General features: G+C 44.9%; 1 protein-coding gene across 8 annotated transcripts in view; it reads right to left on the bottom strand.

The window, feature by feature from the left end:
• Positions 1 to 4,807: 4,807 nt before the first annotated feature.
• Positions 4,808 to 15,063, bottom strand: part of SLC29A1 (solute carrier family 29 member 1 (Augustine blood group)) — a 128,122-nt gene continuing 117,866 nt past the window's right edge. For 7 of the 8 annotated variants that reach the window (XM_061624842.1, XM_061624846.1, XM_061624839.1 and 4 more), the window contains 3 exons: positions 13,515 to 13,600; positions 7,618 to 7,817; positions 4,808 to 6,151 (listed from right to left, as the gene is read on the bottom strand). In XM_061624842.1, the coding sequence (XP_061480826.1) occupies positions 6,040 to 6,151; positions 7,618 to 7,817; positions 13,515 to 13,600 (398 nt within the window). In that variant the 3' untranslated portion in view covers positions 4,808 to 6,039. Of the gene's footprint in view, positions 6,152 to 7,613; positions 7,818 to 13,514; positions 13,601 to 15,063 lie in introns of those variants that run through there. The other variant, XM_061624848.1, reaches the window with a different exon arrangement.

Here is a 15,063-nt window from a genome sequence, read left to right as displayed (position 1 = left end):
ATGAAGTATTCACAAGATTACTACTTTTACTGACCAAGTGGGTGCTAAACACTTTAAAAAGCTTAAAAAAACAGACATCACTTGGAAAACATTTAAAATTGCTCAAGTGAAATTACCTGGTTATACGTACAGTAGCATATATAGGAACACAGGAAGCTGGCTTATACAGAGTCAGACCATTGATCCATGTACAGTAGCTCAGTACTATCTACACTGACTGGCAGCGGCTTGCCAGAGTTTCAGGCAGGAGATGCCAGAGATTGAATCTGGGACCTTCTGCATGCAAGGCAGATGCTCTACCACCCAGCTATAGCCATTCCCCAAAATATACAACACACACACACACACACACCTGTCTATCTAACAAACATGTCTCCCCCTATGTTGCTTCGTGAGGCCCTGAAAATAGCTGGCATGAATGAACGAAATATCTGTGTGTATACGGCAACCAAATGCGCTCCTCTGGAAGAGGCAGATTTTTACCTGCGTGGTCACCTTCGTCCCTCAAGCTATTGACATTGTGGGACCCACAAGACCTTTCCCACTTAAGTGAAAGAGAAAGCTATGGCCGGAAACATTCAGGCTCAGGGACTGATATTCCCCCCCCTCTCCTTCCCCGATCTTTTAACAGCCAAATTAGATCTAGAAATTTCTAGTGGTGCAAAGAGTCCTTACATCTGGAAGCTCAAGGTGGATCGATGGGGTTCACTTTGATCTTAAATCACAGCTTCTGACTCGGGAAGCCCTACCCCTTTTCCCAGTGGTGTGTTTGTCCCAGATAAAGCGTTCTACACATACCCAGAGGCGCTCTCTTTTTATTGCTTTATACGTTCCAAGGGCTGGCTCACCTATAAACCCTCGGAGAATATGGACCAAAGTGCCACTCTAGTGCGCCTCAGCTCCGTCTAGATTCGCTTTGCGAAACTCGCCCAATGTACGCATGCGCAATCGAGCGGCGAGGAAGAGCCGCAGTCACCGGGTTTGATTGGCGTGCGCCGACAAGGCGAAGGGGACTATTTCTTGAGATGCTTTGCATGGGTGGCGTAAGGAGACGGTTGTGCTGCAACTTCTTTCCAGTAGTTTCTTCGTGAGGCTTCTTGCTCCCGCCCTCATTGTATTTTTTCAGTTTCTAGCTTCCTTTAATCACCCGCGCGCTTTCCCGCCCTCGTATAGGAATCAAGCCTCTGACGCAGCAGAGGGTTTCTTGCCTTCCACCAGGAGGAGCCCTAACTTTATCCGCTTGGCGGAATCTACTTTGTTTTTGATTAGAGAATCCAAGCCTGGTGCAAAAGTAAGTCAATAAAGAATTCGGAGCCGAGGATTATTATTATTTTTAGTGCTAGAACTGAAGTCAGCTCACAGTCCTTGATTCCTAGCTCTCTTAATTTTAGCAGGATAATTTGAAAGGTGTGTGTGGTAATTTTATTTGGCCATCTGGAAATCACGCAAAGATTTACCAGCAGACCCTGATCTACTTTCATTTTACCTCAGCATATTGGCAGACAGTAATCCTCTTTTATTTTTGCTGTCTACCTGGCACTGCGAAATCAGGAGGGCTGCCTGTCAAACGCCTAGCAAGCCATGAAAGGGGCTGTGAAGCTTACCGGAAGCATCAGTGTCTCACCCTAGCCTACCTCACAGGGTTGTTGTGGGGATGATGAAATGGAGTAGCACCATCCATGCACACCACTCACCCAGCTTCGAGAAAGGGTGGGGATATAAATGTAAGAAATAAAATGGATACTCAACTGGTGGGCTGCATTTGGCTTCATGGGTCGGGCAAGGAAGAATCACTTATTTGCTGCTGCCCTCTAAGCTTTATATAGTTCAGCAGGGATATGAACTGGCATCTCCCACCCTCTGGTCAGTTTCATGATCAACTGCTCTACAGGGCACAGTCATTTAGTGTATCTAGGAATTTTGCCTCTTTGTCATGACTGCAATACATGTGTAGCCAGTCTTTGTCAGGGTACTTGACGTTATCCATTACTACATTTCCCAATTTGGATGCTGAGATGCAGCAGGAGTGGGCTGTTCATCAGATAGGTTTTCTAATTAAAATGATGATGTTGGCAAGTTCAATTACAGCCTCCTTTCTTGCCTTCATGTCTTTACGGCAGATGTAGCTGTGCTAGACTCTCACAAGTTATTCTGCTACATAACTGTATGTCTCTGTCCAGGATTTTGTGCTCTTTTTCTTTTGGTGGTGGTGATGATGGTGGCAGGGCAGAGGACTGAAATTAGTTGAAGAGATGGGCAAGAAATATGTGAGGATAAGACATAGACTATTGGGGTGGGAAGGAACTAATACTCTGCAGAGTGAAGCCCCATCACCCCCGTACAGCTTAAAACTACTGCTTTTCTGTTCTGTATGGGCATTGGGAAAGCATGCTGTGGCCTGTGAGAACTCATGCCATTGTCAGCTAATCTTTATAGTCTGCCACACAGCATTTTATCATTTGTATTGATCAGTCATCCTACAACATTTGAAATGGAACTTGATGCTGTGGGAAGCAGGAGGCATGTCTGAGAAAGAACTCTAAAATCAGACTACTTGTACAATTGAAAGAACAACATTGCTATCAGCATCTTATGATAAAAGAGGAATGTCTAGGTGTCAGCAAAAATCCACAAAACATTTCCTGGAGCTATAAGATCCAAGGTACTGGGGAGCTAGCTATTTCAAACTGATGTTCCTTCTACACCCTCGTCACAGAGGTAATAGGGAGTGATAAGAAAGCTCACAGAGAAAATGTTTTTCTTTTTCTTGATTAACTGTATATGGAGGTAGTATTTTGCAGGGAGTTTGTGTTTGTAAGGATGTCTCCTACATATTCCGTTAGCTTGGCTGTTCCAGAAAGAAGCAGCCATATGAACACACAGTACAAGGATGTTGTGTCCCAGTAGTCAAAGGAAATAGAGCAGGCCAACCTGTCAGGCTACACCAGTGATAAAACTCTTATCTCTTATGTACCCAGTCGATCACTGTGCTCTGCAGGTGAGGGCCACCTGCAGATACCATCTTATCAAGAGGTAGGTTTCGCACCACATAGGAAGCAGACCTTTAGTGTAGTAGCACCTACCCTTTGGAATTCCCTCCCCTTAAATATTAGACAGGCACCATCTCCGTTATTTTTTTGGTGCATACTGAAGACCTTCCTCTTTCAACAAGCCTTTTAAGTAGAGACCTTATCCCAGTCTGTGCTGGAATTGCTTTTTAAGATGTTTTTAAAGCCGTTTTTTAAAATGCTTTAAAGTCTTTTGTTTTTAGGATGTTTTACAGTGCTTTTGGCGTTTTTGTTTGCCTCCTTGGACTCCTTCTGTGAGGAAGGATGGGATATAAATTTAATAAATAAGTAAGCAAACACTGTGATTTGCTTCTCGTGATATGTTAGGAACAGCTGTGGCTGTAATGGAGCTATGCCATACATTACTTGAAACCTAATTTCTCCAGCTCTGCAAACATATCAAGAGACTAACAACAGAGGTAACCTTGGTCTTCTCCAGACTACCTGTTTATTCTGTGTTCATTGTGATTTGCTTGCACAAAGCTTATGCAAAGCATAGACTAATTCTGGTCTTTATTGAGCATTCCGGATGGTTATATGACAATGAGGATTCATCCTGATTTGCTTGTGTGGGACTGACACATCTGCCTGCTTGTGCAGTGTTTGCATGTGTTCCCTTTAGCACTTTCAATGCATTTTCCTGTCACTTTCCAAATGGCACAAAGTCATTTTTTAAATAAAGAGTGGATTTGTTGCACTAGAGGGACAAAGCACTTTAAATCATTTCAATTGCCCAAACCTAAAGTTCCAGTGTGCATTTTAATCCCTCCTAGAAAATGCTGATAGTCTGGAAGCACCCCTTGATTCATTTAAAAATAAGAACTGGCAAGTGGTAATTGGAATCACAAGTCATGAAGATGCATTTCATTAGTTTACCATTTATAGATTTGTTTGCCATACCAGTTTTGATGCCTTCAAGTGGGAATCACATTTACACCACCTTGGATTCCATGAGGGATGAAAGGTGGAATATAAAATATACGGAAAGAAAATTTGAAAAATGAGCATGTTTTAAGTTAAAAACGGATTTGGCCTTGAAGTATACACATACAGCCAACAGGTGGCACTCTAGTTCTACTACTTCCTGTAGAAACAAAAGGTCAATGACAAGCAACAGATTTTTAAGAGCATTGAAAATAGTTGTAGGGAAGCTATGCTTCTTGTAGGGGACAGCCATTTAATTTGCCCAACTGTTACCTCTGCTGAACTTAACACTGCTCACTACTCCCCCCCAATCAAATATTTGCCACCTGTTTTTACCCAGCTGAGGCTTCTAGATACAGAATTGCTGTACCAAGTAGAAAATGGCATCAGGGTTGTTGGAGTTTTTGAAAAGCAAGACACTGCGTGGCACTTGACTCTCTTCTCCTAACCCCCCCCCCCCCGGCTTTGTAGTGGGAGTTTCAAAATACAAATTTGCTGCTGAAGATATAATCAAGTCCTTCTTGAAGCTAGTTTAGTAGTTCCAACCCGTCAACCTTTTAATACGTCTGGACAGCGTTGGCCAGTGTTCTCCTCTTAAGTGCTGGACACTATGTAGTCAGTGTTCTTCCTATAATTTCTCTCTTAATAATTAAGAAATACTTTAAGGCTGCAATCCTATACACGCTTACCCTAGGAGTAAGCCCTGTTGAACACAATGGGATTTCTGTGCAGACATAGGGAACGTGCTGTTCATTATGCACCTTTACCATCCCATATCCTTTCTCCCACTCTTTCACAAGATAAGGTGCCAGGCATTAAAAAGAAAAAAGGACCTTCTTTTAATGTCTCCTTGTTTAATAATACAAATATCTTCCACACATTCTACAAGCTTTCAAAAAAAAAAAATCATAAGCACTGCCATTTTAAAACAGAGTATAAACAGAATAACGACAATCCTGAGGTTTATAAATTCATGGAGGGCAGAAGACAAGCTGGGAAATGATTGCAAGTGCCCTGAGCCTTTGCTGTGAACAACCAGGGGCAGGGTCCCCATCTGCTTTAGCATTTCCTGAACTCCACTCACTATATGTACTCCTTCAGTGCTGCCACCTGGTGACAATGTATGTAGAAATTTGCAAAAGACACAGGAGTTTTAAAATCAGGGCATAATTCAGTTTGTATACAAAATGGCAAGTATACACATATATTTACAAAGGCAAAGTAATAGTGCCACAACTCTGCTAACCAAAGCAATACTGTCCATCATTGGCTTGTTCATATACGTATATAGAGATTCACATGCACTCCCTCCCTCACATGCACACACTCGCACTTCCATCAGTTTTGGTCAGGAGTAACCAGGATCTTCCTCTGTATCTGGTGCTCAGGTTCTCCTCATAGACAGAAACCAGTTAGGCCTGGGGGAAACAACGTGGCTCGAGCATGGCAGAAGTGCACCTCAAGAGAAAGATTCCTTTCCAGAGGCAGGGCATGCCATCTGATTGACAGGGCTCTGGATGTAATCAGTTGTTTCAGCACTATTGCCGTAATGGAGGGATTTCCTAATTGCAGAGCAGATACCAATGAAGCTTGGATGAAAGTCCTTCCAACCTAAGCAGGGTTGGGAAGCTGAAGCAACGGGGGCGGAGGCAGAATCCCTTTTATGTGGCAGTGAAGAGAGTGCAACAGTGTAAAAAGCGTAAAAGTAGGGCAGACAGTCTTCAGCAGTCCTTGTGTAAGAGAACAGCAAATGATCCTGGGTTTCTGAGGCAGCACACACACAGATCCTGGTGTAATGGGAGTGGAAGGCTGGCACAATCCTGGAAAGTGGAGGTCATTCATAGCTGGCACTAATAAAGATGGGAGAGGTATTGCACAGAAGAAGAGCTGGGCCAGCGAGGGTAAAGCCCCACTCCAAGCCAAGAAGTGCTCAAGTCAGCTAAGGCAGTGAGTTCCTGGGGAGCAGGCAAAAAAATCCTCTGTGGTACGGTGCCCTCTGAACAGGTGGGGCTGGTCCTCTACCCACATCGCATTCAGAGTGTGTCTGTTAGATGACATGTCGCCATAGGAATGAAAGGCCAGCTCCCAAGGCCAGGCCTAACGACAAGAAGAATGCCATGACAGCTCCAGCGGTCTCTGCTTCATGGGACAGCACCTTCCTAGCAGAGGAGGAGGAAGCAAACCTGGTCAGCTCAGTGGCAATACTCCATCACCTAAGCTACCTAACACTTGCACATGGTCCATAGGGGACTGCCTTACAGTGAGCCAGGCCATTGGTCCATTCAGCTCACTATCATCTGCACTGATTGGCAAAAGCTCTCCAGGGTTTCAGGCAGGGGACATTTCCAGCCCTACCTGGAGATTACGGGGGCATGTGGATGTGCTTGTTTATATTCTTCCTTTGTCTCTCCCATGTAAGAGCATAAGTATCTTTGAACAGAGGCCTACGTTTTTTTGTTTATGTTACTCTACAGACACCAGTGTGCCAAGTGCACTGATGGCACCATATGGAAAACAAACAATAACTTGCTCATCCCAAACCAGAAAATGCAGGGGTAGTCCAATAGTATGCTACTTGGGAGCTGAAGGGGAGACAGATGCTTTGCATTCAGATTAAACCTCAGCATCTCTGGGTGAGGGACTGAAACTGGGGACATGACTCAAGCACTAGAAAGGGGTTGCTAATCATTGTAGGTAGTACATCAGCAGTGAAGAACCTCAGGCACAGGAGTTGAATCCAGGCCTTTCAGTCTGGCCCTTGGGCCTCTTGCCAGCTCACACCCATCACTAGCCCCACTCCACACCCTCCTCAATTTGGTTATGCGTGGCTATGTGTTTTGCTTGCCTGGATGGGGGGGGGAGAGGGAGTGTGTGCGTGCATGCAAGAGTCCAAAGCTATGACTTTTGTGTGGCTGACGACAAATTTTGACTATTAATAACATGGTTGCACCATGCTTAACAGTGTCCTGTGCCCAAAGTAAGTATTGGGCCAAAAGCAATTCAATGCCACCTTGCAGAGGATACTCTCCTGGGAGGTGTTGAGATATCATATGAGGGGACAGAGACTTAGTCTGTCATCAGGGGAGGCTATTTCCACCTGCTTTACCCCACCCTCCAGCCCTGGAAGCCTTCAAATGTAGCTTATTTCAGAAGACTTTCTTGCAGTACCTACAAACCCCCTTTCAGCTCAGTAGGGCAGGCAGGTATGGCTTGGCCAAAATGGCCTCGCAGGTCAAGTGGGGAAGCCTGGCAGGCCAGTTTCTCCACCACTGGGCTAGTGTTTTGCAAAGTGTGTATAAAGCAACCTGAGGCGCATTCAAATGATTGGAAGCCTCATCCACTTAAAGTGCCCTTGATTTCTAAGTGGTTTTAGATGGAGGTAATGCTGTGTATCACCATGTGGTCAGAGACATATGGTCTCTTGCTGCAAAGAATTCCCTGAACCCATCACTAAGCAAAGTAAATGGCTGTGGACCAAGGCAGTAGACTAATGCTTGCAATCTACTGCAAAACTGGTGCTGCAACAACAGCCCCATGCCAGTTCTCATAGAGAAGGAGAAGCAGTGGTGAGGTCTCAAGTTTGGACATTTTGCTCAGTTCTGCCACCTTCTCAGGTGATACTTACTTGGGTCCAAAGCACATGCAGAGGCTGGCTAAGTAGCCATTGGAGATGGAAAAGAAGATCATGAAGATGATGTACCAGGCATCATGGCCAAAGAAGACAGGCAGGTTGTGGCGCGGCTGCACGTTGCACAGCATGAAGAGGGGGATGAAGACCACACGGGCAATCACCATGAAGGGCAATAGACGGCTCTCCTTTCCAGGCTGCAAGAGATGGAAAGAAGATCATTATTAATTGCCACTGTGATTTCATCCCAATGCAAAGATCTTCAGAGGAGTGATTTTTGTCAGGATTGTGACTGGGGAAGAAAGGGTTAAACTCTCCCCTCCCCTCCACTGAAACACTGATATTTATCAGCCTCCTCAGCAGACACTATTTACATTTTTTTAAAAAAGAAATGTGCATATTAAATGTGTTAAACACATTTTATATCAAGCCCAGTAGCCTAGTGGCAAATTCAGAAGTGCAGAGTCCCTTCATGATAGTCACACACACACCCTTTTTGTTGCTGGGTTGAGAATGAGATCCGTGTTAATGCCTTCTCCCATCACAACAGACATCCCTAGGAGCCAATAGCATGAAAGGAGAGAGTGTTAGCTACTGAGAAGAGTCTTCTCAGTAACTGACTCACCTCCTTTCACTCTGACTCCATTCAATGTAAAGGACAAGGAAGCATGCTAGAATACTCTTCTAAGCGGCCAACACACTCCCCTTTCATGCCGATTGGCTTGCAGGATGCTGAAGACAGGGACCATGTTCCCAAAAAAGTAAGGGGTCTAAGATACCCCCCACCAAGTCCCTGGACAAATACACCTCTGGTCATGTCTAATTTGGTCCAGATTACAGAATCCCGCTGATCACTTAGGCATATTCTTATCTGGGTTGCCCGAGAATGTAGGAATATGCATCAACTTGGCTTTCAGCAAAAACTATAGATTTGTGCTCTTAATTTTGCAATTGTTAGGTGCAGTGGTGGACTCCCAATATTACTATGTATTTAAAGAAGCATTAGTAGTTTTCTAAAGCAGCTGACAATCGATTTCTTACTTTGTACATCTTTATTTCTGTCTGTATCTATATTGGGTTTAAAACTGTTTTCACATATGGAAGTGTTTTTTATTGTACTTAGATATGTGATTTCAATTGTTGTAATTGTTTTTATTGTAAAATTGCTTTAAGATATTTTATGAGAAGGCAACCTGCACACACACACAAATAAAAAATGCACATCAAGGAGAGAGGTTCTAGCCCTGCTCTATTCTGGATTATATTTAAATGGGGTTTTTCATGCAGCGAGGAACACTGCATAGACCACAGCGCCAGAATGTGGTGGGGATTGTCTCTGATCCTACCTACAAGGGACTGCCATTGACATGGTGCCATGAAAGTACAGAAAAACACACAAAAATGAGGCCCTGTCCCAATGAGTCTTCAGTTTATTAGTTTCTGTGAGAATGCAGAATTGTTCAGATAGGCTTCCTCTCATGTATGTATAGCCTAATTTACTAACTTGCTCCTGTGGGCTCTCTGTTTCTGAAACTGCTTCTAGTATCTCGTTGAAATTACAGACTACAGAGAACACTCTGTCCGCACACACATTCTTGGGCTCTGTGGCCACAAAGCTGGGTCTCTCAGCCAAAACACCCCTGGCAACACCCTGTACTTATTGGGAGAAGCTGCTCCACTGAGGTCACAAAGGGCATCTGGACCTTGAGGTGTTCCCATCTTCCCTATTCATCAGACACTCTGTCTTACCAAGATGGGAGAACTCACACAGATCTCCATAGCCACACTCCTCTGTACCTGAGCAAAGTCAAATGATGGAAAGAGCAGCAGTTCCTTCTGCCCTGGATCACTTGGGTTGCTGGCAATGGCAAAATGCCGTGCAGTGATTCCACAAAGGCAATATACTAGGCCACAACCTGAGGTAAGCAGCTGAAAAAGCCACCCTTGCAAACAGTAACAAACTACAGAACAACGCGCCCTTCCTTCAGTTTTGGCAAGGGTGACCTGGCAAACCTCTGACAAGCGTTTGCATGTTGCAAAACTCACACTAGCCTCCACAGGCCTTTCTAGTCAGTCTCCCTTACCCCATTTACATAAGCCTTGGCAAGTTCAAGTCTCCAAGATAATATTTCCAGTGCTTGGCTGACAACAGCATATCCACGAAGTATTTGGCAGCTGAGCTATCAAGACTAACCCTTTGGAGAAAAGACAAGAGTTCAGTGGGAAAGCATGAGCTTTGCATGCTCCACTTAAGGCCCCACTTAACAGGGCTGGGTAAAACCACTTTTTGAAACCTAGGAAAGCTGCTGTCAGTCACAATAGGTAATACTGAGCTGGATGGTATGACTCAATATAAGGCAGCTTCCTATGCCATGCCTCATAGCTTCACGCAGGACTCCTGACTGAAACAGGTCAGATGACCTCTTTAATTTTCTGCTTGTTTAAAATAATCTCAAATTGCATGCATTTGCCTTCTGGTCAGGGATGTGATCTTTACGTGTGTGTGTTTTGCTGCTTCTGGCAGCATGTGGCTTGGCTCGCTTGAGTCATTTACAGCTGTCTACTCTGGTACCTTCTTTGGAGAACCTATTTTGTGCCATCATGGCTTGTGTAGTATGATCTGTAGGCCCCAATGGGTTGACAAGCCATTCTTGCAGCAGGGGTTAGACTAGGCGGTCTTTGGGTGTCTACTACCCCATCTCAAAGATTTTCCATATTGGTCTTATTCAGTAAAGCCATTCTTATGAACCCATTGGAATGTCTTAACTTCTCCAAAAACATTAAAATAATAGATCACAAAGGGAGACTATGATGGCAAAACAGAAGCCAACTTCTTAGCTCTAATTTACTGGAGAACTTTCCACCGACTGGAAAATGACATTATAAAGACCAGAATTCAACTTCCTGAGGACTGAACTAGTCCCTGGTTGCCAAATTAGCATTGGTCCCTTATCAGAACAATGGAATCTAGATGAGCCTATATCCAGGCACTTACATAACAGTGGAGTGAACAACCCTTTATATCCGCCTGTGGTGTACAAACAAAACCATGCTTTTTGCCAAGCGAGGAGGCAGCAGGAAAATGGATCCACTAGAGGAAAGGATGGGCCCGGAGGGATCATCAGGCTCCAACCACAGACATGTTGGCAGCCTGTGGTATAGAATTTTCCAAGCTGCTGTTTTGGAAACATTCTTTTGTAAGTTCATGCCTCCACTTGGGTTATGGCTCAGAGGCTTGGCAAAAAGGAGAACAGCCAACATAGCTGATCCCAACACAAAGGGAGAAGCAGAAGTTGAAGCTGGGCTTGGGCTGCCTACGGAGGCCTAATGGCTAGGCTAGGTTAGGGTCTCGTATTGCTGCACACTGACATATTTATCTGAACTGTGTGGGACAGTCTGGGCTAATGTACTAGGCTGAAGTGGTGAGCTGTAGAGTAGGCACGCCTTTCACAGGAAGGCCAGGAGGAAACTTATTTCTCACAATTCCCAAGAACAGGGCGGTTGGTGGTTTTGTTTGTTTTTTGTCTTGGGTTCTCTACCTTCAGCTACAGATATTGGGCTGGACTGCCAGAGTCCTTCTTCGGTTGACTGGCCCCAGTCATTCTGCTGTGTCTGTGCTGTACCAGACAGACAGCTAATTGTGAGATTGAGAGCGTGGGCTTGTTTACTAGGAGTTTGTTTTTCCTCTCATGTATGTGGCTTGGATAAAGACACCTCACCAATGACAAAGAGGTGTGTCTGTTTCTTGGGCCAAGCAAAATTATGAGCTATCCTTAGGTTTTCCCTTCCCACCTCTGCATTTCTTGTTCTCTCTACTGCTGCTTATGTCTCTGGCTAACCAAGCTTCAACTTTCCCTCCTACTTTCCCTTCTGTATTGAAGTCTCCTGCTTTATCCTTTCCCTCCCTCTTTCCCTTGCTCCATGACTCCCAGAAACTTGGCTGCTCAGGTTTCCCGTCCGCAGAGTGACTATGGCTTTTTGTGGCATCTTTTGCTAATCTCTCTGTCACTGTTTGGGCTCTGCTGCCCTATGCTAGTCAGGCAGCTCATGTTCTCTCCCTCCACTGGCTTGCCCTGTTCCATTAAAGGACATTAGGGTCCGTCATAGATGTGACAGCAAGAATTGATACTATTCCAAGAGATTTCCAAGACAAATTAGCTCCTGGGTTAGGTTGGCAACAATCTAGCAAGAAATAGGTAGCAGTAAGAATTAAGTTTCTAAGTTCAAATTGGTGCTAATAAAAATAATTAGGAACTCTGTAAATACTTTTTTATTTCTGTGTACTGCTTTTGCTTACCTCTACCTTACTATAATATCCTCCTTCTGTATCTCCTGCAAGAGGTGCCTCTGCCTGCTTTCCTGAAATCTGGACTTCATTGGTTTTATGGAGTGCTGAAAACTAGTAGCAGTGTCTTGATTCCATAGAGCTAATGCCAAATATCTCTGACAGATCCTATGGAGTCTGGGATTCAATATGCTCTTGCATTCACTGGGACAACTGGAGGCATCTCAAGAACTACCTGATGCTTAGAAGAGTGTTTGAAAACAGGTGAAAATGGGTTGCTCAGGGTTTTGGATGTGAAATGTATTGCACCACACCTGGGCAGTTAATTTTCAATGTTGAAGCTTCTGGTTGCATCAGAGATCTCAGGTTATCAGATAGTACATGTGCCAGATCCAGGGTGGGTTTCAGAGGGTGTGTGGACAAGACACCCACAATAGCCACCCCTCCCTCAGTGAGTCTACCTCCTCACCACCATTATCATCAGCTTTTCCTCCTCTGCTACCACCTGCTTGCTTGCCAGGCAGAGAGCCAAGAAGTGGCATCTCCTGTTCCTTCTTCCTGGCACCACTCTTTTCTCTGCCAGAGCAAGAGGTAGGTGAACAAGCAAGCAGGCTGTAATGAAGAGGAGGGACAGGTGCGGGGGGGGGCTCTTGCCAGTGGAACCCCTGCTGGGGTGTGTGCCCATGGCAGATGCCCAACCAAGCCCTGGTCAGACCAAAAAGCGGTATGGCTCAGAGAGGACCATGAGGTGAAATGGACTTAGTTCAATCCAGTTGGAAACATCAGTCCACAAACATCAACCTGCAAAACAAGGTGATGTGGGGGTTCTTCCTTCTATTCCATTTATTCTTCTCTACCGCTCCGCACAAAATGGTGAATTCATCTGCCCTTATTTGGAGGCAAAGCATTGGAAGAAACAGTATCAGCATTTCTAAGACAGAAAGACAAGAGGTTTCTAAAAAGCCAGTGGTGCCTGGCACAGAAAGGAGGCTGATGCCAGGAATAGAAAAGGAGATGTTGCCTCCAAGTACCCAGCTTGGGCTCAGTATTCCTCCACATCTTTTTCTAGATCTGTACTTCAGGGGTGAGCAGAATCCATGCTTCTCAGATCCACTATGTGTTTTACTAGTGCCTCAAGATCTACCAACCAGAGCCAGGTGCCAAAGACATACAGATGGAATGAGAGAACAGGGTGCCTCAGAGCACACTTTGAGCCTAGGAATTCATTTTCACTACCAGAACAGAATTGAACTGAGTGCACACAAAAATTCATTCCTAGTTAGCTTTCTTCATTTCAGCAGCTTAAATTTAGCTGGAAAAAACAGTTTGTTTGCCATTGTTCAATAATGGTGAGCCAGAAACTCTTGCCAATCTGTTGCAAGTCACCCAAAGATCTATCACTAGGCCCCAATCTATTACTAGGCCCCAATCTATTACTAGGGCCCAATCTACCTTCTGCCCATGCCTGCTCTGTTTCACAAGAACCTGCCTTTTCTTGATCTCTCAGCTTCAAAAAGCATGGCTCCCACGCTAACTTGTTTAATGATCTTTAGGGAAGGTGGACTGTGATTGCTTGGGCAATACAAAAGCCTTGCAGCTCTATACTCACCCACATGCAGAAAGCAGTAAGGCTCCGTCCTGCCCAGTCGAAGGCATTAAACATCAGGAAACAACAGACTGGGATAAAATATTTCTCTGAGGAGAGACAAGTGAAGAGAAGTAGTTAGTGCCAGGATCTCAGTTCCCTGCTATATTCAACAGAGCAAAACCACGTCACGGGGGCTAGGCCCAGACTAGCTGTAACAAAATGTCCACGATGCATGTAGGCCATATGCTTTGAGCCCCCTCAAACAAGTAACATGACAGGAACCACAGTCCTATTATAATTATTAATTAGATTTACCTACAGCCATGGTAGGGTCTGTTACTGTACTGAGTCATTGGAACACTTCTGAGACTTGTCAAGCTAGTGAAGAAAACCCAAGCCCTTAAAGACACATGCAAATACAATGAAACTAGTAAAGTAAGGGCTGGGGGGGGGCAAGCGTGGCAACATGATGGCAGATGCAGCAATACAAATCACATCTTGCATGCAGAACTGGGTGGTTGAAGAAATTTCCTTTATTATATCCCTTTTGATACATTCTGTATTAGCAAAGGCTTGCTCGATCTTCAAGGACAGTTGATCTCATGCAGTCGAGAGAGGAGGCGGGCACAGCTTCCTATCATGGATGCTCTCCCAATAGACCTTTGCCCTTCCTCAAATTTTCCGTGCTCCACGTGCATTCACACCCCTTCCTCTAGCCTATCTGACTGCATCGTGGCTACTTCTCATTGACACTGCTCATAATGGCCTATCTGTATTATACACACTGATCATAACAGCCCCTTGCTATTTCCTTTCCTACAAATAAGGACACTGACAAATGTGTAGAACCTGTTGTAGGATAAATGCGTGGTGTACATGTAGATAGGTGAAAGAAAAAGGAATAGAAAAACATGCATGTTTTGCCTAAACAGGATGTGGAAAATTAGCCCAGGAAGAATCTGTTTAGCTTTCAGATCCCCATTTCCACCCTAGCCATTGTCAGATATCAAATATTTTCCAAACAACTCTCCTTCCCACAGACAACCCTCCCTTCGAAGTCCTCAAACTCTCCAGACCAAACCTTCCCATTCTCCATCTGCCACTGTCAGAAGCAGTATGCTTCTGAATACCAGTTGCTGGAAACTGCAGGAAGGGAGAGTGCTGTTGCGCTCAGGTCCTTATGGGCTTCCCGTGGGCATCTGGTTAGCCACTGTGAGAACAGGATGAGGGACGAGACAGGCCACTGGCCTGACTCTTTTTATGTTCTAATTTAATTCCCTCCTGGTCACGGTGTCTCTCCTACCCACAGCTTATGGCAGCCTCCCTAAACTTTGTGCCCTTCACAAGTTTTGGACTACAACTCCTATCAGCACAGCCATGCTGGCTGCGGCTGATGGAAGTTGCGGTCCAAAACATATGGAGAGGGCCAGGTTGGCGGAGGCTGGTTTATTGTATTCCAGCTGATGGCACATAATGATGTTACTTAGTTCAATCTAAGCAGGACGAAAGACTGCCTGGGAGTCACCATGTAAGGAGCTCTGAGCTCCCCAAAAGAAGGGTGGGTTATTAG

Source organism: Rhineura floridana, chromosome 4, assembly GCF_030035675.1.
Source record: "Rhineura floridana isolate rRhiFlo1 chromosome 4, rRhiFlo1.hap2, whole genome shotgun sequence".
NCBI lineage: Eukaryota > Metazoa > Chordata > Lepidosauria > Squamata > Rhineuridae > Rhineura > Rhineura floridana.
Note: the sequence above shows the minus strand (reverse complement) of the source record. Positions and strands in the feature narration are given on the sequence as shown.